The following is a 23,766-nucleotide window of genomic DNA, read 5'->3' as shown; positions in this document are numbered from 1 at the left end:
AACACAGCATTGGAGGATGAAGGAGAAGGGAATATACAAAAAGATTTAGAGGTAATGTTCCAGAATATACAGAAACAAGCAGATCTCCCAAACATGAATCAACACCTTCTTGTGAAAGTTAGGAAGGAAAGACGTCAAGAATAAGCATGTATAGTTCACAAGACAGTAATCGATACTGAAAGCGCATGACTATTATTTGGAAGACATAAATTCACCTGCAACACCCACCACAATTGAATAGCCTAACACAAAGTTCACTAAAGAAAAATAACTCTACTGGAGGATAACATAACAACCTTGCAGTAGCATAAGGAGTAAGTGACTTCAGGAGAGGAAAGTTTAAAGAGAAAGCTCCATCCAAAATTGACACAGAAATGTTTTATCTGATGGTGTTACAAAGCCATCTGGAATATTGTATCAAACCATATCAGGTTACGTCACATTTGCTTACTTTTTAAACTCTTCCAATTTACGTTTCTTCTCTTCTTCCACTTTCTGTATTCTTTCTTCCTCCTGTTCTCGCTTCTTCTTCAGATTTGCCAAACGAGCCTTCTCTTGTTCCTAAAACATACAGAGGAGGTAGGCAAATGAATAAATCATATACATAGACTCGGTGCATTTTACTTAAATTTGCTGAAAAAGTAGAGGTACAAGGAAATTAAAAATAAAAGCCATTAAGTATATAATGAATTAGGTTACATTTAACACCACAAAATCTTTTACTGGCAGTCTATGAGGCATTCAGCCAAGGACTGATTATTTTGAGGTAACCTCAGGTCTTCTTGTATTCAAACAAGATTAACAGTGTGGTTAACAGTGAGGTCGAGTGTCTTGGGTTACAGGAAGATATGGGAGAGATGGTCAAATGGGCGGATAAGTGGCAAATGGAATTTAACCCTGAAAAGTGTGAGGTGATGCACTTTGGAAGGAGTAATTTGACAAGGAAGTATACTACGAAAGCTTTGACACTAGGAAGTTGGCTTGTTTGTCCATAGATCTCTGAAAGCAGAAAGGCAGGTCAATAGGGTGGTGAAAAAGGCATATGGCACATTCGCCTTTATCAATCAGGGTATAGATTACAAAGGCAGAGAGGTCATGATGGAGTTGTATAGAACTTTGGTGAGGCCACAGCTGGAGTACTGTGTGCAGTTGTGGTCACCACATTATAGGAAAGATGAGAATGCACTGGAGGGGGTGCAGAGGAGATTTACCAGGACGCTGCCTGGGATGGAACATTTAAGTTATGAAGAAAGGTTGGATAGGCTTGGGTTGTTTTTGTACTGAGGGATGACCTGATTGAGGTGTACAAGATTATGAGGGACATGGGCAGGGTGGATAGGGAGCAGCTGTTCCCCTTAGTTGAAGAGTCAATTACAAGGGGGGGGGGGGGAGAGACGGGACACAAGTTAAAAGTGAGGGGTGGGAGGTTTGGGGGGGATTTTTTTACTCAAAGGGCGATGACGGTCTGAAATGCACTGCCTGGGAGGGTGGTGGAGGCGGAATGCCTCGCATCCTTTAAAAGGTACCTTTTCACTTGAGTACTTGGCACACCATAACATTCAAGGCTATGGGCCAAGTGCTGGCAAGTGGGATTAGGTGGGCAGGTCAGGGCATTTCATGCGTCAGTGCAGACTCGATGGGCCATGGGGCCTCTTCTGCACAATATTCTGTGATTGTGATATCCTAAAGAGGAGATAGAACGCACATACCTTGGGATCAACTTTTAACGGGGTGTTGCGTTTAATGAAAGATTTCACCACTGTGCGGCCAACCGACACTGGAGTCATCAGTAATTGATTCTTCTGAACTGCGTGGAGGAAACTTTTGTGCTTTGGTCGAACCACCTACAAAAATAAATTTGGTCTCACTGTTGTATGCTGGACTTAGGGAGTCAGTGATTATTTCCAAAATTCTTCCCAACAAATGATGATAGAAAAAACATTAGGCTCACTTTACCATGTTTAATTTATTCAGCACCTTGGTTCTGTACATTTCAAAATCTTCTGAGGATTGCATTTTAACTTCAAATATTAAGTCTTGCAGGATTTAAACTTTCTAATACAGTTAATCTGTATAAATGTAATTCAAAATTGGATTGTCGAATAAAACTTCTATATATTAACATACTACACAATAAGTGGCAAAATGAAGTTGCCAATTACTTTTAAATGAAAAGTACCCTGTATCTGCATTAGAATTAGACTAATTACCAAAGGGAAGTGATTGGCAGTGCCATTGTACATTCTGTCTTCTCCAACTTTACCAAGTTATTCTTGCCACACAGCATACCAAACTGGTTATGAGTCAAGTTGCACCCCTCCAAATTGAGAATAGAAAATTTAAGAGATCAAGTAAAAAAAAAATTAGAAAAGGCTGAATTAATAAAGACTAACATAACATGCAGAAATAACAAAAAGTAAACAATCATGAAAAGACCAATTAGAAACAAAACAAAAGAAATGGATGGCAAAGTTATCAAGTAATTGTCTGTAGAGAACTGTCCAAAGAGGGGCACTAAACCCCCAGTCAACAAAATAAAGTTCAATATGGCTGTTTTTCTGCTACCATCACCGTCCTTAGCAAGAAGCGTCCAATTCCCACCTCCTCATTCAATGTGACTTTCTCCAGCCTTAATTTTAATTCTGAAATTGAATTCTTAACTTCTCAAATTGTTTTAAGACGGAAAACTGCTTCTTGGATATAAAGAGTCTCAGTTTCTCCTCCCTCAGAGCTTGCTGCACTCGACTCTTTGGTTTTAAGTAATACTGATGCTAGATAATGTCAGTTCTAAATTTCTTATTTCCTACATCAAAAATACAAAAAGGTCTGTCTGTCCATGTAGACGGATTAGGACAGGAGCAAGCTGAAGCAATTAACTAATTTAATGCCATATTTACACTTTTTTTTCCTCCCAATGTTCAGTTTACCTGCATCTCCAATGCCTTTTCAATATCAATTGTTTAGCCCCAACATCATATTCCTTTGGCACCTTAATTCTTCATTGGATCAGCCTGCCCCTCCCCTCTATGCCTGATTATCTTCATTTGATTACCCAAATCAAACTCTTCTCACACTGAGTGACTCCACAACTTCATTCTCTTCCATCAGATGAATCAGAATAGTGCTAGCAGAAGTTAAATCTAAATGCTCCATTTGACCTGAAGCCAATGGATCTGCTCATTAAACAGACATTCCATTTTAAAATTCAAACCTGCTTTCCATGGTTGCTACATTTCAATCCTATGTGTCCACCATTTCCTAAAGTTCCCCACTGTCTTAGCTATTTACTTTTAAAATTTTCATTACTTAACTCAGTGTTACATCATCCAATAACTTTTTTTTTTGTTTTTTCTCCTCCCCACCTTCAATATGTTAACTTGTTTTATTTCAGTTCCGCAGAACGATTCCTCCAGAGGTTGAAGTGTTTGCAACCACCTTCAGTCAGGGGTCAAGTGGATGATCACCTCAGCCTGTTCCCGAGGTCCCCACCATCGCAGATGACAGAACTAGTCAATTTGATTTGCTCCACAAAATATAAGAGCTTATGAGCATGCTCGATACAGGAAAGACTATGGGCCCTGACAACATCCTGGCTGCACTAAAGACTTGTGCTTCAGATCTAGTCACTTCTACCCAAGCAATTCCAGCACAGCTACAACACTGTCATCCATTTGAAAGTGAAAAACTGAGGGTGGCAAATCACCAAAGGCTTCTTTCAAACCTGAGACCTGACCACCCATAAGAACAGGCTTTTATTTAGCCAGGTGAGTCAATTGGGAAACAATTTTTATTTACAAGGACAGCAACCAAATAGAACCACCACCACCTGTAAGTTGCCCAAGTCATGCACCATCCCGAATACCAATCTGATGATGAAAAAATAGGAGCCTGGAAAACCGAAAGGACCATGTGCAATTTCAGGAAAGTCAAGTATATTGGAAGGATAAAACATGGGTGAAATTCAAGGCAATGCATCTTAGGAGGAGGAAGAAGAAAGGTAACATGCACTGAATGATAACTTTAAGTTTAATTTTTAAAAAGCAGAGATAACTTGAGGTTCAGATACAAAAATCCTTACAAGTAGGACAACAACATATGATTTTCTGGGCTTTATAAATAGGGGTGCAGAGCAAAAGGAGGACACACCAATCATTTGCAAATTTGTTGGGCTGCAGTTAGAATTCTATGCCCAGTTTGCATCAGCTTAGTTTAGGAAAGTGGCAAGACCTTGCAGAGAATACAGAAGTCATGCCACAAGGTTTAAAAGGATGAAAAGCTTCAACAAATGATGTATTGGATGTTGGAGGCAATTTTATATAAATTAATAGCTAATTCAACAACTTATATATAGTGTTTTACATGTAGTTAAAATATTCCAAGGCATTTTGTAAGAGCGTTAACAAAATTTGATACTGAGTCACAAAGAAATATTCAAAAAAAATAGATTTTAAAAAGTAGCATCTTAAAAATAGAGAAACTTTGGGAGGGAATTCCAGAACTAGGGTTTTGACAGCCTTTCCTTCAACTGTCTATGAAAATCAGGGATGTGCAAAAGACCAGTTTTGTTGGAATGCAAAGTACCAAGTGCTATAGAACTGGAGGAGATTTCAGAGGTTGAGGAGTGAGGTCACAGAGGCATTTTAAAATCAGGATGAGAATTTTTTAAAAAGACACATTGCCAGAATGGGAAGCCAATGTATGTCAAGTGAGCACAGGGATGAAGGGTGAATGGACTTAATGCAAGTTAGAGTACAAACAGCAGGTTTGAATGAGCTCAGGTTTAGACGATGCAAGGTGGGAGGCCAGCCAGGAGAGCATAGAAACATAAGAGAATAGGTGCAGGAGTAGGCCATTCAGCCCTTCAAGCCTACACCACCATTCAATATGATCATGGCTGATCATGCACTTCCAGTATCCCACTCCCACTTTCTCTCCGTCTCCTTTGATCCCTTTAGCAACAAGGGCCATGTCTAGCACTCTCTTGAACATATCTAACGAACTGGCTCCAACAGCTTTCTATGGTAAAGAATTCCACAGGTTCACAACTCTGAGCGAAGAAGTTTTTCCTCATCTCAGTCCTGAATGGCTTAACCCTTATTCTTAGACTGTGATCCCTAGCATGAGAGCATTTAGTAGCACATGTGCTGAGCGAGGAACAAAGGTGGGCGATGACAGGTGGAAGCAGGAGGTGATGGAGCAGATATTATTTGACACTAGAAGCACACTCATGTTAAACAAAATGCCTAGCCAAGTTTGCAAACCACCTGGTACTTTTATTAATTAATTCACTGCATCTGGTCATGGTTCAAATGAATATTTAGGGGTGTATAGTGCATACACGTCACATTCTTCTCAATAGTTCACCAGCATTGGACCCCACTTGACATTCAGCTCTCACTTGTGGCTCCAAGTAGCTGTTTCAAGCAAAAGTGGCCACATCCCAGAAAGCTGCCTTGAGTGGGACGGGCTAAACCAGATGAAGGTAGCTGATAGCCTAAGCCCTTGGTGAGAGAGGTCTCGCCTACCTGAGTACGTGAAGTCTGTTTCTGGCGGACTGCGCAGAGCAAACCACTAACAGGTTAAAAGGGGCTGGAAGGCAGAATCAGCAATGTGTTATGGAGCACGACAGGCAGGACAAGATGTCCTGGTCATCAACTGCACCCTGTTCTACCTCCAGCCATCAGGATTCTGTCCTGCATCTGGATACAGCTGGACATGGGAGTAGAGACTGAGGTTGATGGTGCGCACATCTCCCTCAAATCTAATTCATACATCGATAATCCAAAAAAGGTTCAGTGGCGATGGGTGAGCGACGAAGCAGCAGGTGAGAGATCCACTGGGAACTGTAGACACAATCCTGCACCTAGGTGGATCAGGCCAGAGGGTTGTCTTTCACTGAACTCAAGAAGCAGTGAAACCCAGCAGCTACCTGAGTGACTGTCAGTTAACAGCCAACCACATTGCTGAGCCTAGAGTTACATGTGGCTAGACCAGGTAAGGAAACCAGATTTCCTTCCATAAAATACATTAATGAACGAGGTGGGTTTTTATAGCAATCTGCTATTTTCATCTCTAGCATTATTATACTAGTTTTTAATTCCACATTTATTTAATTAACTGAATTCAGTACCAAGCCACCATGGTGGAATTTGAACTAGTCTCTTTGGATCATTAGACCCGGCCTCTGATTTTCCAGCCCAGTATCTTAACCACCGAGTTCTCTAACCACAATAGGGTAGCAAAGAGTACAAAAGACAATGCCATTTACCCATTTTGGATGGAGGAAATTTTTGCTGTTCCATTGCTGTAAGGCAGACAACCAACACGACCTTGGCATGGAATAACAGAAAATGTTGGATAAATACAACAGGTCTGGCCGAGAGGAGTGGAGGAGGCTGGATGTGCAGGTGTGGATCCTGACACTTTTTGTATGCTAGCATCAATTGACAGTACATAAATGAAAACGATAAGGACCAAGGATAAATTCTTAGGGACTCCAGAGATAATTCTGAGAAACATATTGCAGGTAACTCTGACTACATTTATATAGACAGGAATAGGACCAAATAAAGCATTATATTCATTCTTTGGACATGTGCGTCATTAGCTGGCCAGCATTTATTGCCCATCCGTAGTTGCCGTGGCTCTGGAGTCACATGTAGGCCAGACCAGTAAAGACAGCAATTTCCTTCCCTAAAGGACATTAGTGAACCAGATGGGTTTTTCCGATAGTCAATAATGGTTTCATGGTCATCGGTATATTCTTAATTCCAGTTATTTTTACTGAATTCAAATTCCACCATCTGCCGTAGCAGGATTCGAACCCGGGTTCCCAGAACATTAGCTGGATTAATAGTCTAGTGATAAAGCCACTCGGCCATCGCCTCCCCTGGGACTGATTGGCAGTCCCAGCCAGCTAGAAAATTAAAGGAAAAGCGCTTGAAGAGGATGGTGGGTTAACTGTGTCAAAGGCTTTAGAGACACATTGAGGTCACATAGGATATCATGTAGGATATCATGAATGGCAGCTCTCAAAGTCAATGTCGCAGTAGAGGTTAAAACAATTGGAACATTTCAAACATGGCAGTGCAGGAAAGTTGGCCATGGCTTTGGGAGGTAAATGGCTCAAGCATTTCAGTGGTAGGTTTTAGGTGGACCAGTAATTCACAAGGACTACTTAAAGGTGGGGATTATTTTTAAAAAGGGAGGTGTTTTATGGTGACAGACGTCAAGCATTGGAAGAAATAGCAGAGGAAAAAGAACTGTTCACATTGCCTAATTGAACCAAGAAGAAAATCGTGATAGGTCTTATGGGCAAGATTAGTTCAGAAAAAACGTGAGATAGATGAGAAATTAAAGAAAATTTGCAAGTCGGGGCTAGGAATGAGAGAGCCATGAGAGAAGTTTGACCTGATGAGCTAAAATAAGGAGGTCGATGACAGAGGCAGCAGAACAGATGATCGCAATCTTAACGATAAAAAAATCTACGATCCTTGCACTTCCTATTTCCAGAAGATTCTGTTCGCAACTTACTTTGCTAGCTGTAACAGGTGGTGGTGAAGGGCTCTTCTTTTTTGGTGGTGAGTCATCCTTTTCTAATACTTCAGCGTAATGACAGTCATTTGCTATTGCACGCTTGTAACTGCGCTTCCGTCTAAGGAATAGCAACATAGGAAGTTAATGAAGCTGCAAAGGCAATAGCCAAAATAATATCTTTTGTACTGTTGCAAATAAGATAGCTAAAATAGTATCCTTTGTGCCATTTTACTGCCCAAGAGGTCTGAAAAAGCTTTTACTCAAAATGTTCAAACTATTTAATGTATTCACATTTACATTTATAGAACCGGATTCTTTTCCTGAATATTCATCAGATGCACCATGCTTAAACCCATTCAAGTAACTTAAATTGAACAGGAACCAGGACATATATGCAAGCTTGCTCAGAATCTATTCATAAATGTGCTGCTAACAAAAAAAGACTGAAGTTATACTTCTCTTTCTTATTAGTGCAATAGTTAATAGAACTGGAAAAATGCCCTAATTAACAAATTCACCCACTAGGAATGTTCTTTTTTAAGCTGTGCGATCATAAACCAAATGTCCCTGCATAAGAGATGGCCTATTAAGTACGTAATTGTGCAAAATAGTTTGAATGATCATTTGCTTAAATCGCCAAAAAAAATTGAGAGTATGTTGTCCACTAGTTATTTAGATTTCTGCACAGTGCTTCAAAACAAAATTCTAGTTTGTAGCTCTCCCCGTTTTCCCCGTCTATTGGAAGTTCTGGATACCATCAATTTTTCTAAACATTCCCCTGCTTTCACTGTCACACTCATTGCCAAAAAGCAAACACTTCACTGTTGTGTATTTGGAACTAACAACATTAGTAGTAGAGCACCATAAAATGCTGCATTTAACCTCAGGCCATCGAGCAATGCCAACAGCAGGTGCGAGTCTCAACAGAAACTTACCCAGCACATTGGTCATCAGGAGAGGTTGGTTTATCAGAATCACTGCTGTCTGTGAAATTATAAAAAACATACAAGTATTTAAACACCAATTGATAACAGCTATTACATAGATCTTCCTTATGTTGTAGTATTCTATGAGTGGGGGCCAGTTAGCTGAGTTGGCCAAACAGAGACACGTAGATCAGATGAATGTTGTGGATGCTGTTTCCCCAAAGCTGTTAAGCATCTCAAGTTCCCTTTTTGGTTCTGTCAGGCAATATTAACAGTTCCCTTTCCACGAATATTTTCTTCCAATGCTTGAAACCTGCCTCCTTGTTAAAAATAATGGCTGTCATTGACCACCACTTTGACAACAATGACATCCACCAGGACACAGATACGTGACACTTCTGTTTTGGTCCTTGCACCTCCGATTCAGCAATAAGGACTTAGCCTTTAGAAATGTTGCCAAGTCATTGCCGGAGGATAAAAAGTATTTTAGGAAAACATGTTCCATTTTTCATTATCCTTTTCCAAGCTTTAATGCATTTTATAATTAGAAATCAGCAACCACAATATCTCAAGAGAATCATGCAACTAAAATATTGAAGTAGGGCCTGTTAAAGTTTACTCATTGCACACCTTTTCGCAGAGTTCTTGAACTTCTACAAGCCTGCACATCATCTGCTGTCTCCTTCTCCAGATTGCCAGTGGCAATTTTCATGGCACTTCGTGTGCATCTACGTTCTTGTTTTTCAGGAACCTGTATACAAATAAAACACTTAGTTTATACACATTTTATTTAATGAACAAGTTTGAAATTCAAAAGTCAACTTTTTTGTTTAAAATGCCAATTATACTACATTTACCAATGTGACTGGTTGCTTCTCTTCCTTTTGCTGCTCAGATTTAAGCAGAGTGCTCAAAACTTCAACACTGTAAAATGATAAGAAATTACTGTTTGGGTTTTCAACGCAAAACACTTTAGCACTACATGAGTCAAGGGATCTGTTCCTTATCTTCAGTGTCTCGAGCTTAGCTATGAAAAAACAATATCAACTTTTCCATAAGCAGAAAAATATAAACAGGGCACACTGCACACAAAAAACCCAGTGTAACTAGAACAAATAATGGTGGTATTTTAAGCACAAACTATTATGATACTGTATGCATGCCGATGCAAACAATGACATCACAGCACGTAAGGTTGGAGGGTAAAAGGTACAGCCTCCACGTTAGATGCTCACTATTGCTCATGATCCCACCTGATGTTCACTACTGTCTGTGATTCTGTCAGTAAGACTCCATGTATATCTGGAATCAGGCACATAATCAAGTCATCAAACTATGGAATTGTTAGGACCCAGGCCTGCGTAGAGCTGTGTGTAGTTCTTGTTAGCAATAAACTTCATGTAAGTATGTTCAACCAGAATAGCCATCATTCTCAATATCTTGCTTAGCATAGAGACAGATCCCTTGAGGTCCACATCAAGACCCTCAAGATATATGGTGGCAGCAGACCGCATGAGACAACTAAAGAGTTTATGATTTTTTGGTACTGGCCTGCCCACAAAAAAACTGATCACATCCAAGATAAATTGACCACCATTGGTAGTTTCCACTAATTGTGCTCATTGCTAGCAGCCCTCTAAGGAGAGTAAAAAATGAAGCTGCATCTTTGCGTGCAAGGATGATAACATATATATTTTTAAAGAAACTGACTAATGCCCCCATCATAGCTTAGAAAGTTATGTACATTTTCAAAAAGTCATTTTGAGTTATGTAGAACTGGGTTGCTCACAGGTGGTGCACAAACACAATGAATAAAAATGCATTTTTGTGATAAACCAAATTTCAGCTGTATTTATTTAGCAAATGTAAAGTCCCAAAGCCAAGCGGTTTCTTCCGGTCCTGCGTGCAAATGTGGATAGGCCTCTACTGAATCTGTGGATTGGACACTCCTCTATGATGTGGTGTCTAGTTTGCTCTCTCCCACTGGCACAGTGGGTAGACGTTAATGCCCCATCTGTAGAGGTTGGCCAAGCAAGGGCTGTGGCTCGGAACCTGTTGAAGGTGGACCACTCTTTCCTTGAAAGGTTGCAACCAGGCAGCCATTGGGTTGGATTTGAGGCCAGATACTGTGTTGTCGTATCCAATGCTTCCCATTCATTTGTCCAGGTGGAATTTGCATTGAAGTCCTACGTGGGAGGGTTTTTCCAGATCAGCCTTTTTGACGGGAGTTGTACCTTGGGTGGGCTGAATAGATCAGGATGAAGTTATGTGGAGGAGTGATGTATGCCAGGACAGGGAGCGGTGTGGGGCGTAGCGTTCCAGTAATGATACGCATGGTAGCATTCAGCTGGGTGTGGGGTTCGGAGGGTGGTGATAGCAGCACCCCACGTTGAGCCGACTAGTTTTGGCAATCAAGTTGTTTCTAGACTTGACCTTGGCTACAGCTGTATTAATCAAACTGACCAAGTTACTGTTCTTAAAGCAAGTTTCAAACATTTTAAATGCTGCCAGATTAGACAGGCTCATGTCAGATTGTTTGTTTTCCAAGGAGGCAATTCAGATACCAGAAGAGTTTAAAATTGATACGGGTGAGATATTGGATAGGCTGTCTGTACTTACAAGCTGAAAGGGCACCAGCCTCAGGCGAGTTGCATCCAAGGATGTGGCGGAACGGAAAGGATAAATTACCATAATTTTTCAGCCTTAGACTCAGGGATGGTGCCAGAGGACTGGAAAATTGCAAACGCTCCATCATTGTTCAAAAATAAAGCGTGTAAAAGATAAGCCCAGCAATGACAACTCAATCAGTTTAACTTTGGTGGTGGGGAAGCTTAAGAAATAATTTGGGACGAAACTAAATGGCACATAGGCAAATATGGGTTAATTAAGGTCAGCAAGCATGGATTCCTCAGGGGAAAGTCACATTTAACTAACTTTAAGAAGTCTCACAACACCAGGTTAAAGTCCAACAGGTATATTTGGGATCACGAGCATTCAGAGCACTGCTCCTTCATTAGTCTAACACCGGCATCTCGACATCATTAACATACGTGTCCTGGCAGCTGGAGGATAAAGCTTGTGATTCCAAATAAACCTGTTGGACTTTAACCCGGTATTGAGAGACTTCTCACTGTGCCTACCCCAGTCCAACACCTGCATCCCCACATCTTAACTAACTTTGGAAGAGGTAACAGAAAGGTTGATGAAAGTATTAATAAAGCAGCAGGACAGGGTTGGGGAGTGGGGAAGTAGCTCGCCACATTGCTTATTAAGAACAATCATATACCATAAATGCTCCAACTGCCCGTAACACCCACTTTGCTCACAGACGAGACATGATTTGACTAGATACTGACCACCAACAAGCACTTGTGGAGGATCTGCATGAAAATTAGATACTTGGTTAAGGGCAATATCACATGAAATTATGTCCAACTCAAGACATTATATCCAAAAATGAGGAAGGATTCAAATGCATTCCTGCAACAGACCCCTTTAGGTAGGATTAACAAGATAGGAAGGCTGCACTTAGATGTGACCCATTTAAAAACCAACTTTAAAGATTAGTCCACACTGAACGTAGATAGATTTACATCCCAGTAAAAATTCTCTTACCATTCTCTCTCATCAATTTCTTCCACCTTGTCAGCAGAATTCTGATCTATAAAGAAAAGCCAGGCACATTACCAAATAAATTATGATTTTTTAACAAAAATGCAATAAAAAGTAATTTGAACAAATGATATTCTCTCAAATCAGGATTCAAAATCAGTGGCAACATTTGGGTAGATAGATTCCTCGCATAATATACCGTATTGGGACATGATAAAAACAGTAAAGGACACATAATAGCAATTAATGGCCAATTGAAAAGAAAAATGGACACGCCCCAAACTAAACCATCCAACACACAAAGTACTCCTTCTCCAACTTGACCAAATATACCTTCTTCAGACCCTTAACAGTCCCCGAGAATTATGCCACGCAGACACAAAACATCTGGGAACAGAGATCATAACCATTTACTTTCAAATTCTCTGGATAACAACAAAAAAACTTCCTCATAAATATTTGTGCCTGATGCAATGACAAATAACATACTGTGATACAGGACTAACAACTACTAGCAATTCCTTAAATACAGTTGCCAATGTAGGTCAGCAAGGACAAGTGGAATGGTGCAAGATAAGAAATTTACAGAGGATTGAGGATCAACCAACAGAGCATTATGATAATGAGGTCTGGAGATGACAATGGCATGAATGAAGGTTTCAGGGGCAGATGCGCCGACGATAAGGTAGAGAAAGGTCAGATTACAGAGACAGTCTTTCTGATGGAAACTTGGAGAGGTCAGAAACTCATGGTAATTAAGCGGTCATGAGGCAGTGGCTACGAATAAGGGTCATTCTGGTATCATTCTTCTAAACCCCCAATGGATACAGGTTCAACTCTATTCTTGGTAGAGTAACCATGTTTAGCATGTGTTTTTTTTGTGGATTCAATTAGAATAGCAAATAAAAGGAAACCAGTGGAAGTGTATATTTGGATTTTCAAAATGCATTTAATATAAAGTGTCACAGGTTAAATTACAAGATTATAAAAGTATGGTGACAGGTGATTTGCTTGCAGTTTGATATTAAAATAGTTTAGGTGGTTAGAACTATTTCTGCTGGTTGGGGAGTGTAGGACTAGTTGGAGGCAGCCTCTAAACATTAGAGTCATACATCCAAGGAGTGAAATTCGAATCACAGAATCATTATGGTGCAGATGGCCCATTTGGCCTAGTATCTCACCAGCTCTCCAAAAGAGCATCAGGAAACATTTCTACATATAAAGGGTGGTAGAAGTTATGAACTCTCTTCCGCAGACAACAATTGATGCAAGGTCAAATTTGAATTTTAAAATCAGATATTCTTTTTACTCATGGTGGGATCTGAATCCAGGTCCCCAGGGTATTACTCTGGGTGTCTGGATTGTTAATCCAGCCACACCACTACACCAATGCCTCCCCTTAATATAATTTTGTTATCCAAAAGGTAGCAACTTTCACCTACATTCTTAATACATGGAATTAGGTTGCAGATCAGCCATGATCTCAGAATGGTGAAACAGACTCAAGGGGCTAAATGACCTACTTATTGCAAGCAGGTTGGAGCACAAGGAATAAGGAAGATTTGCTGTGCAGTTACAGGACTTTGGGCAATACTGTACACAGTTTTAGTCTCCTTACCAAATAAAGGATATACTCGCTTTAGAGGTACGACAAAAGTTCACTGGACTGATTACAGATGGCAGGACTGACTTGAGAGAGAGATTGAGTGAAATCAGTTTATATTTCATGGAGTTTAGAAGAATGAGGGACAATCTCATTAAAATATATGAAATTCTTTGAAATCCTCAAAATATAAAATGTTGAGAAGCTGTTTTTCTGGCTGGAAAGTCTAGGGATCATAGTCTCAGGATAAAGGGACAGAGGACTTTGTGAATCTCTAAAATTCTCTTTCCTACTATCTATTTTCCAGGAGTATATTTGACGGAATCAGTAGATTTTGGGAATCAGGCAAAAGGGTGGGAAAGTGGAGTTGATGTTGAGGCTTAACCATGATGTTATTCAAAAGGCAGGGGAGGCTGGAAGAGCACAAAGCACACTCTGGCTCAATTTCTTATGTTCTTGGATGTATTGAATCAGCAATGAGAGAGATCAAGATGTAGGATAGGAGTGTGTCTTTAGCATGCCTCTCTGCAGGATAAAAATTCCATCACATTGCTAGACATGCAGGAGACAGAAGGGCACTGTCCTCCTAAACTGACTATGCTCTCACTTTCAAGCAAGCCATTCTCGAAGATCATGAAGAATATGACTAGCCTCTTTATCCCAGATGATCCAGGTCATTCTTGCACTTAGGGTTAAGAAGCAGAGAAAGGCTTGCACAATAAACAGCCAAATTAGTACAAGCAGTACAAAGAGGCTTCTTTTCCTTGGCACAATGCAAATTCATTTACGTGCATGACTGAAATACATATTTCTACATCTGAAATTCAGTGTTATTGGACTATATTATAGCTCAGAGGTAGAGTTTAATCATACAGCAGCGAAAATACAAGGGGTAAATTGTAATTAATTTGTTTTAATGTTTTAGACAAATTATACTCACAGCTGGAGGCAGAGGGCTCCCGCACATTCTTCCTCTTAGCAACGGATTTACGCAATGATTTCCTCACGGATTCCTGTACCATGGCGGTCCGTTGAACATTCAATGAATATTTATCTGCCAACCTAGTGCGGCTGGACCGGCGATTGACAGTGCTTCTCTGCCCTGATCTTGTCTGGCTTTCATCTTCAGAGGTGTGGTTCTCGCTAGCAGCTGATGATCCCAGAATATTATTTAACCTCTGGCCAGCTAAACAATACTCACTGTCCACTCTATTTTCTTTAGTGGCTTCAGCCTCTGCTATTTTTACCTTGGTTGCTGCACGATTTGGACTCTTGGTGGTTACTGCAGTAGCAGATGTCAATGTTTCCAAAACATGTCCATTTATGGGAGCTGGTTTTGTCTCAAATTCCTTTTGAGCCAATTTCATATCTCCAGAAGTAGTAAGCAGAGTTTTGGTCAAGTTAGCTGCCTGACCGTTTTGGTACAACTCCACAGTCTTACTGTCATCCAGTGACAGGACAACCAATGGCACTCGACCATTCACTGGGATAATAGGCGACTCTTGGATTTTTTCAGTTTCAAGATTAACAGTCGCTATTGCACGTGCAGCTGCTCGTGTTACACGTACAGGAGGTGCCTGCTCACTTATTTTACTGCAGCCACTATTTTCCTCAACCATCCTACTCCGGCGTTTTGTCCGTTGAATTGAAGAACGTCTTAAATTCCTTCTGTTTCTAGAAATTCTGGAGAAATAAAATATCTTTGTACAAATCATTGATTCACTTTGAGGTACAGCTCTCAAATGAGTAGCAAAATTCCATTTTGTATTTTCTTTTAAGTTTTCTTTACAGTGTTAGGGACCTTCCTCCCTTCATTCCTAGACTTCTAAAGACATTGGCTCAGTTCCATGAGGTGTAATTGCTCAGTACTTGGCCAGCATGACAGCACAAAAATGGCGTCAGCAACAATTTTACCATGGAGGGGAGCACATCCAAGCCATGTCTTGTTCTCACCAAAACATCCTCAATCTCTCTTCTAAAAACTGGCTGACAGACTTTTAATATATGCAAATTAGTTGAGTAGAACTCAAAAGAAAAAAAAGCTTTAGAAAGGTAGTGCAAGTTTGTACCGATGGCCAATTGCACCCAGAGTAAAAATATCTACCGTGTTATTTGCCAATTGATCCATCAAATGCAATACAAAGGTTGGTCAAAAACCTGTCTAATGACTCTTAACCAAGAGGAGCACTTTGCTGAACTAAGATCTCATCTCTCGTGTGTATCACAATTTAGTATACAAAGAAACAGGGCCTCCACCACCACCATACCCCCTCACCCCTCCCCAACCTCAATCTTGTACTAATATTTGCCACTTGACCTTTCAAAGTTAGGCTAGATGGAACCTCTTTTTCCAGCAGCAGGTTTCTGTCTCCAAGACGTCATTAAATTTTACATAAACACCTGTAGGCTAAATAGAATAAGGGAAATGCAGCAACTCATTCATATCTACAAACCACGACCAGTTGGATCGGCAACTTCTGTACATACTTTATACTTCACTGCAGACTTAGGGTTTATGAAATTTTAATCAAAGCAATTCCAAACTATATCCAGCAGACTGCTCAGAGCCAGCATCAAATTACTTGCAAGTGGTTTACAGTCTGAAAAAAAATAGGAACACAAGTAGACTATATTGGCTTTCTGAGGCATTCATTCAATACAACTAAGGCTGATCTTCTGCTTCAATGTCAGTTTCCTAAAGGCCCTCAATTCCAAGACCAAATCTCTATCTCAGCTTTAAATACAGTCAACAATGGAGCATCCACAACCCTCCGAGTGAAGAAATTTCTCATCGCAGTCCCACACCAACTCTTTATCCTAGGATTGTTTCCCCACATCCTAGATTCTCAACCCCTCAGTGCCTATTTTGAAAAGCATCTTCAGAATCTTGTATACTTCAATTCTTCCAAACACCATGGAGTATAGGCCCAGTCTATCACAGGTCAACCCTCTTACCCTGAGTAATCGAGTAAACGTTTGCCTCTAAAACATGAATATTCTTCCATAGATATGGAGACCAAAACTGGGCGTGGAGACCAAAATTGAATGTGGAATATACCAACATCCTTCTGAACATCAACATTTACAAGTTTCACATCTTTAAAAAAAGAGAATTCTGTTTTATATTCTTACTGAAGTGAATAACTCCCCTCCTGCCATTATGTTGTCCACTCACTTAACCTATCCATGTCTCTTTACAGCTTTATGTCCCCCTCACAGATTATATTCATACCTGGCTTTTATCATCAGCAAACCTGGATACATTATTCTCCAAATCATTAATCTAGATTGTCAACAGACAAAAACTCAGCACTGATCCCAGCAGTACAACACTAGTTACAGTCTGCCAAATTTTGCAATGTGATTAAGTCTTAACTGTCCTCCGAATTGGCCTAGCATGCCACTTTCAAAGTCAATTTGGGATGGGCAACATATGCTGGTCTTACCAATGTCCAAATTCCATGGGAGAAAGGGGAAAAAATTCTTTGCTTCCTGTCCATTTGTTAATATATTACCACAACTCCATGAACACTTACTTACGTATTACCTTTGGCTTGCAACTGGTCAAACACAGGGCAGCCAGCAGAAATATTTCACAGATATCCTGAAAGCCTACTTAAAAGATTGGCTTTGACTTCAACAGTTGGGTAGTGCGTGCACTGGACTGCCCACAATGGCAAGCCCTGCTTCACCAAGATGTAGTCCCAAGATGCAAAAACAAGGAGGCAGTTTGCAACCCCTCATAAATCACAGACTGACTAACTGGCTGCTGACGTTGAATATGGATTTCTTTTTAAATCTTGTTTCTCATTTAGCCTTTTACTTTCCCTTGAATTTCTTGCAACCCCCACTCCATTCTCTTTCTCTCTCATTCCCTCTCCACTGTATGACTCTGTGCCAAGCATCCTCCTCCTCGCTCTCAGCCAAGCATTCTCCTTGCTCTCAGCCAAGTATTCTCCTTGCTCTCAGCCAAGCATTCTCCTTGCTCTGAAGGACTGCCATTGGATGGCACCTTATCAAATGACTTTTGGAAATCTAAGCATACTACTGCTTTGTCTTCATCAGCCCCTCTAATAATGTCCTCAAAAACCCTAATTTGTCAAACACAATTTCCCCTCCGTAAAACCGTACTGACTCTGTGTCTGATCACACGGTGGTGAAGATTTTCTCAGTAGTAGATTCTAGCATTTCCCCAATGACTGATGTCAGGCTACCTGGCCTGTATTTCCTGGTTTTCTCGCTCCCTCCTTTTTGAACAGTGGTGTTACATTTTCCAAATTTGTTGGGACTGTTCTAGAATTTAGCAAATTTTGGAAAATTAAAACTAGTGTGTCCACTAAGAGTTTACCTTTGCAATAAAAAAGCTGAGATCATATCAATCTAGAACTGAACTTGTTCAGATGATTAATGCCTCCAAACTGTGCCACATTTCACTGAATACCACCGATACCCTTACCTCTTATTGGAATCTTGGGCTACAGATGGACGTCTCCTACGCCGCTTTCTCTCGGAAGGTGTTTTGGGCATCAGCTCAGGCTCTGCATTAAAATCACTGAAAAACATTTTCAATTTGTATTATAGTAAAACTCATATCTATATCCAATGACTCTATTATACTTTTGGGTTTTAAGATAGATATTCCACTCGAGTTTACCATCCACTTCTGCAAGTGAATCTGACCCGACAATAGCGGAGTTCACCATCCCATTCAATACTATATCAAGGACAAATAGAGGACTGTAATGACTGCAATTGGACTTATTGAAATGGACTATATGAATCTTATCAGCAGGAAGATTGTATATACTTTGCTCGAAACTCACAAGCTCCCTGTTGGTTCAGTCTCAAGAACAAGTAGATGAATGCCATCTGTAACAATAGCACATTTGACATTGTAATACATCCCAAAGGCACTTAAACAAGAGTTAAATTAGTATAGCAAATGAAAGCTCAATCAAGGATGCAGGTTTTATGGAACATTTTAAAAGAAGAGAAATAAGTCAACTAGCAGAGTGCTTTGGAAGGGAATTTCTGAGCTTGGGCCAAGGCAGCTGAAAGGACAGCTGCCAATCACAGAGCAATTAAAATCAAGAATGTACAAGAGACTAGAATTGGAGAATCAGAGATTTAAAGGTTTATAGGGCTGTAGCAGCTATACAAAAAGAACGGCATCATGGATTCTCCCATCACTTTCATGCAAGAGTGTTCAGAAAAAAAAACTTTATCACCTAGCTTAATGTAGTCTCATGTGGGACATCAGGCCTAGTCTCGATTACAAAAGTCAGAATTTAAGGAATGGATGGAAGCATTGGCTCTTGTGCTGCAATCATTTGTCCTGAAAGCACTTAACTCTTACTCTCAAATGTGAAAAGTAAGTTTGAGATGATTTGGGATGACCCGTGGTGCAGGTATTCCTGTGGTCAGTTGGCTATAGGTTGCTGTCTCCAGTATCTGGAAATGCTCCTCACAAACCACATGCTTTAATGAGCATACCCTCGATGTAGGTATGTAGCATTTTGCAAGAACCTCAGTGTTGGGATTTTGTCCTGCCACCTGATACTGCAAACAGAATCTCAAACAACGAAGATGGCATGCTTCCAGTTTCTGTATGATACCATGAGGTTGTCCCAGTAAAAGTGGTGGAAGAAACATTGCCGACCTTTATTCAGTATATGTGAGTGAACTGCCAAACGCCAAGCTTGCTTTTGCCAAGTGATGGTTGATTTAGTCATCTAGCATCGATATTGGAGTGGATACTCCAAGATAGCAAAACATCTGGACAAAATGGAAAGATAGATTGTTGATAGCGACTGTGAGGTATTGGACTATGTGGCCAGGGACAGGTGATATAGATCTCTTTTTCCCCCTTCAGTCTTGCCAGACCAAGGCGAGGACAAAGCAACCAACAAGCAGCTGAATGCCACCCAGAGTATATACTACAAGAGCAAAGTCATCTGCAAACAAGAATTCACTCAATAACTGTCCAATAATCTTTATGCAGGTCTTAAGCCTTTATAAGTTGAAGAGGTTGCCAAGTATCCAAATTTGAATATGCACTCCTGCATTAAGAGGGCATATAGGAACATGGCTCCGAGAAGTATATGGCAAACAGCCTGAAAAGGATTGTGGCAGGACCCAAAGACAGTTGCTTCAGATCTCTCAATATTTACTTGGAGGACATTTCTCCTCAGCTAATATTGGATGTAGGACAAACAGTGAGATAAATCATAGCAACTGAGGGGTGCAAGAGAGGTGCTCGTAATATTGATGTAGTAGCTAGCCCCTAGCGGCGTGTATTGGAAGGGCCACGTGATCTGATCACCCAATGGGGAATGAGCAAAGGGATCCCAGGGCAGAGTGCAAGCTTCTGCAACCAGATTGATCCCAAAGCCAAGGATGAACACATGGATTGTAGCACTCTGTATACAGTTGTAAATAGTAGCAAATCCATTGTTGTTTGTTAGCTAACTGGTGGTTGCCAATTATTGCATTTACTGATGTTCGTCCATCGTCGTCGATGAGGACCTCGACACCATTAGTCATTATGAGACTGGATGCGGTGTGTCCGAAGATGACTGATCAGGCCAATTCGGGCACGGAATGTCCTGGCACATATTGGGTAAACTTGTGTAGGCGCTGTAGTTGTTGCGCTGGTGGCTCTGGACTTGCGCAGCTCGCGCTCAAGTTGTGCTTCAGCATTGCACATTGCTTCATAAGCTTGACAGCCCTTGTGGATGAGGCAGCGCCAGGTAGGGCGGTTCTGTGCCAGCGTTTTCCAGGTGGTCGTGTCAATGTCAAGCGACTTCAGGGAGGCCTTGAGTGTGTCTTTGTAACATTTCTTCTGCCCTCCATGCGAGCGTCTTCCAGCAGAGAGTTCCCCAAAAAGGAGCTGCTTGGGTATGCGCTCGTCCGGCATACGGATTACATGACCTGCCCACCAGTTCTGTGCTCTCATCAGCTGTGTGTGGACTGATGGTAGACTTGCTCGAGAGAGAACTTCAGTGTCTGGTACTTTGTCTTGCCATCTGATGCGTAATATTCTGCGAAGACAAGTCATGTGGAAGTGATTGAGCTGTCTTGCATGCTTTCGATACACAGTCCATGTTTCACAGGCATACAGGAGGGTAGTGAGTATCACGGCGCTGTAGACCTTCAGTTTTGTTGCTGGGCTGATTCCTCGACGTTCCCATACAGTGGAACACAGTCTACCGAAAGCAGAACTTGCCTTTTCTATTCTGCAGTAAACTTCTGTATCAATAGTCACTGCTCAGGAGAGGGTACTGCCAAGATAAGTGAACTGGTCCACTGCCTGTAGTTTCTGCCCTTTGATTGTGATTATGGGTTCTGTGTGCGGTGCATAAGGAGCAGGCTGGTGCATGACTTCGGTCTTTTTAATGTTGATGGTGAGTCCAAAGTTGTCACAAGCCGTGGAAAATTTGTCCATACCGACTTGCATCTCTGGCTCTGAGCCAGTATACAGGGCGCAGTCATCGGCAAAGAGGAAGTCTCTCAGAACATTCTCCTTCACTTTGGTAATAGCTTGAAGTCTCCTCAGGTTGAAGAGCTTCCCATCCACTCTGTACTTAAGGCTGATTACAGCAACATTGTCCTGGAAGGCATCATTCAGCATGGCAGTAAACATCATGCTGAACAGTGTGGGTGCGAGCACACAGCCCTGTTTGACATCATTGGTGACTGGGAATGCCTCAGAGGATTCTCCGCCGTCCAGTACTCTGGTCATCATGGAACTGTCGTACCATCTGAATGAATTTGCTTATGAAAAGAATCAATGTGGCCAAGCTAAAGAACTCCAGCATAGCTTCAGCACTGGTTGAAGACTTAGAAACCAAGGTTGCTGACCTACACCTCGCAGGCAGCGCTGAGGACGACTGGGAACGCTTCAGGGATGCTGTCCATTCATCTGCACTGAAGATGCTCGGGCCCTCTACCCGCAAGCAGCATGACTGGTTCGATGAGAACGATGGGGAGATACAGGCTCTACTTGTTGAAAAGCACCGTCTTCATCGTGCCCGTCAGAACGACCCATCATCAGCTGCCAAGAAAAACGCCTTTACCAGTGCTCGCAGGACAGTCCAGAATAAACTGCACAAAATGTAGGATGCCTGGCTGAACACCAAGGCAGATGAAATACAGGGATACGCTGACATAAACGACTTGAAACACTTCTATGAAGCCCTCAACACTCTCTACGGACCTCAATCTCTCGGGAGTTACCCCCTCCTGAGTACAGATGGTACAACTCTCATTATAGAGAGGGCTCAGATCCTGCAGAGATGGGCTGAACACTTTGAAGCCGTCCTCAACCGGCCGTCCTCAACCGACGATGAGGCGATAGACAGGATTTCCCAGGTCGATATCAACAGCGCCATGGATGACCCACCGGTAGTAGCCAAAGTCACGAAAGCTGTTAGCCAGCTATCTAGTGGCAAAGCCCCAGGGGCAGACGCCATACCCGCAGAGATCTACAAAGCTGCTTGTCCTGTACTTATCGAGAAGCTCACCGAGTTGTTCCAGTCCTTCTGGAAGCAAGGATCCATTCCTCAGGAACTTAAAGATGCTTCCATCGTACACCTCTACAAGAGGAAGGGCAATCGGCAAGTATGCGACAACCATCGAGGAATCTCGCTGCTCTCCATCGCAGGAAAAACCCTTGCAAGAGTCCTGCTAAATCGTCTAGTCACTCATCTGGAGCTGGGCCTGCTTCCAGAGTCACAGGGTGGCTTCCGCAAAGGTCAAGCCAACTTCAGGAGAAGTGTCAGGAGCAGAATCGCAAGCTCTACACAATCTTTGTTGACCTCGCGAAAGCCTTCCACACTGTCGGCCGACAAGGCCTGTGGAGGATCATGTCAAAGTTCGGCTGCCCCCCCAAATTCATTCAGATGGTACGACAGTTCATTGCATTTACTACAGTAGAGCTGAGCGTTCTCTGCAGCCACATGGAATCTAATTTTTTTTTCTATTGCTGAGGTATGGCACACAGCTGAGAAATAGAAGGAGGCCAAACTCAAAGGGTTGTTTACTGCAAAACAGCAGACTTGTATTGAAATATAAACATTGCTATTCTTCATAGTAAGCTCCAACAATAATGGCACTCCTTCCAAACCTGTCTCAACATACACTTAACCTTGAAAATAAAAGGTGCACTTCTTGGAATCAAACTAGCCCAATCTACTGCAAGACTAAATGAAGTTACAGCTACAGACAGAAATACCAAAGTTGATTTTTGACTCGTGTGGTACAGAGGAATATAGCCACATTTGGACAGAGGGGTGCTCAGATGGATTCTTGCATCAAACTGAGGGCAGTGGTTCAAGAAATAGACAAATCTCAAGGAAGTTACGGCTGTTTGGCGAATCGATGATGGTGTTGTTGAGTGCAATGCTGCCGGTGAAATTTTGCCTGGCATTTTTCTGCTTTTCTTATTGTTTTTTGCACCTTAATTAAAGTGATGCCTTAATCAGGAGTTGACTTTAATAAACAAATCACTTAATGATGTATTCAACCAAATTTCAATTGAAAACTCAAGCTTTCTTCTTAGTGATGTGAAGTGATTAGTCACCCTTTCACCAATCTTAGCAAAATATTTTGAATAGCCTACTAGATAGGTCAGTGGTCAAAAGCAAGTTGTGAAGTTATACAAAATCTAAACTTCCAAAGTGCATGTTCAAGAATCAGTTCTGGAGTGACTAAACTGACAGCATATCTAAACAAGAGGTAACATGGTAACAAGTAATATGGAATTTGCCATATCCCAAGACAATTTTTACCTGATAAACATCTTTTTTGCTTCCTCCTGGATTTCTTCTAGCCATACTGTATTTTCTTTAAAATCTTCAATAACATTATTGAGCTTTTCACCTAAATACTGCATCATGTTATCAGTGTCCAACATTATGAGTGCTGTTCTAGAAGCCATGATGTCACTAAATGGCAAAAATAGGTTAAAGTTTAGCAGAGCAAACAAAATTAAATGATTTAAATTCAGTTAAATTTCCAGTTGGAAAATGTGCCCAGCATGATCGACTTCTTGAGGAAAAGATAAACATCACAGCATCCAATAACTATTAA

The 23,766-nt window shown here is 41.3% G+C and overlaps 1 protein-coding gene across 10 annotated transcripts in view; it reads right to left on the bottom strand.

The window, feature by feature from the left end:
* LOC144498827 (inner centromere protein-like) overlaps positions 1 to 23,766 on the bottom strand; it is a 46,553-nt gene that overhangs the window by 14,876 nt on the left and 7,911 nt on the right. For all 10 annotated transcript variants that reach the window (XM_078220558.1, XM_078220559.1, XM_078220557.1 and 7 more), the window contains exons 2-11: positions 23,466 to 23,621; positions 18,134 to 18,229; positions 14,618 to 15,360; positions 12,078 to 12,123; positions 9,320 to 9,386; positions 9,093 to 9,213; positions 8,472 to 8,520; positions 7,534 to 7,654; positions 1,710 to 1,844; positions 452 to 561 (exon numbers count right to left, since the gene is read on the bottom strand). In XM_078220558.1, the coding sequence (XP_078076684.1) occupies positions 452 to 561; positions 1,710 to 1,844; positions 7,534 to 7,654; positions 8,472 to 8,520; positions 9,093 to 9,213; positions 9,320 to 9,386; positions 12,078 to 12,123; positions 14,618 to 15,360; positions 18,134 to 18,229; positions 23,466 to 23,614 (1,637 nt within the window). In that variant the 5' untranslated portion in view covers positions 23,615 to 23,621. The remainder of the gene's footprint in view (positions 1 to 451; positions 562 to 1,709; positions 1,845 to 7,533; positions 7,655 to 8,471; positions 8,521 to 9,092; positions 9,214 to 9,319; positions 9,387 to 12,077; positions 12,124 to 14,617; positions 15,361 to 18,133; positions 18,230 to 23,465; positions 23,622 to 23,766) is intronic.

Source organism: Mustelus asterias, chromosome 9, assembly GCF_964213995.1.
Source record: "Mustelus asterias chromosome 9, sMusAst1.hap1.1, whole genome shotgun sequence".
NCBI classification, from domain to species: Eukaryota; Metazoa; Chordata; class Chondrichthyes; order Carcharhiniformes; family Triakidae; genus Mustelus; species Mustelus asterias.
Note: the sequence above shows the minus strand (reverse complement) of the source record. Positions and strands in the feature narration are given on the sequence as shown.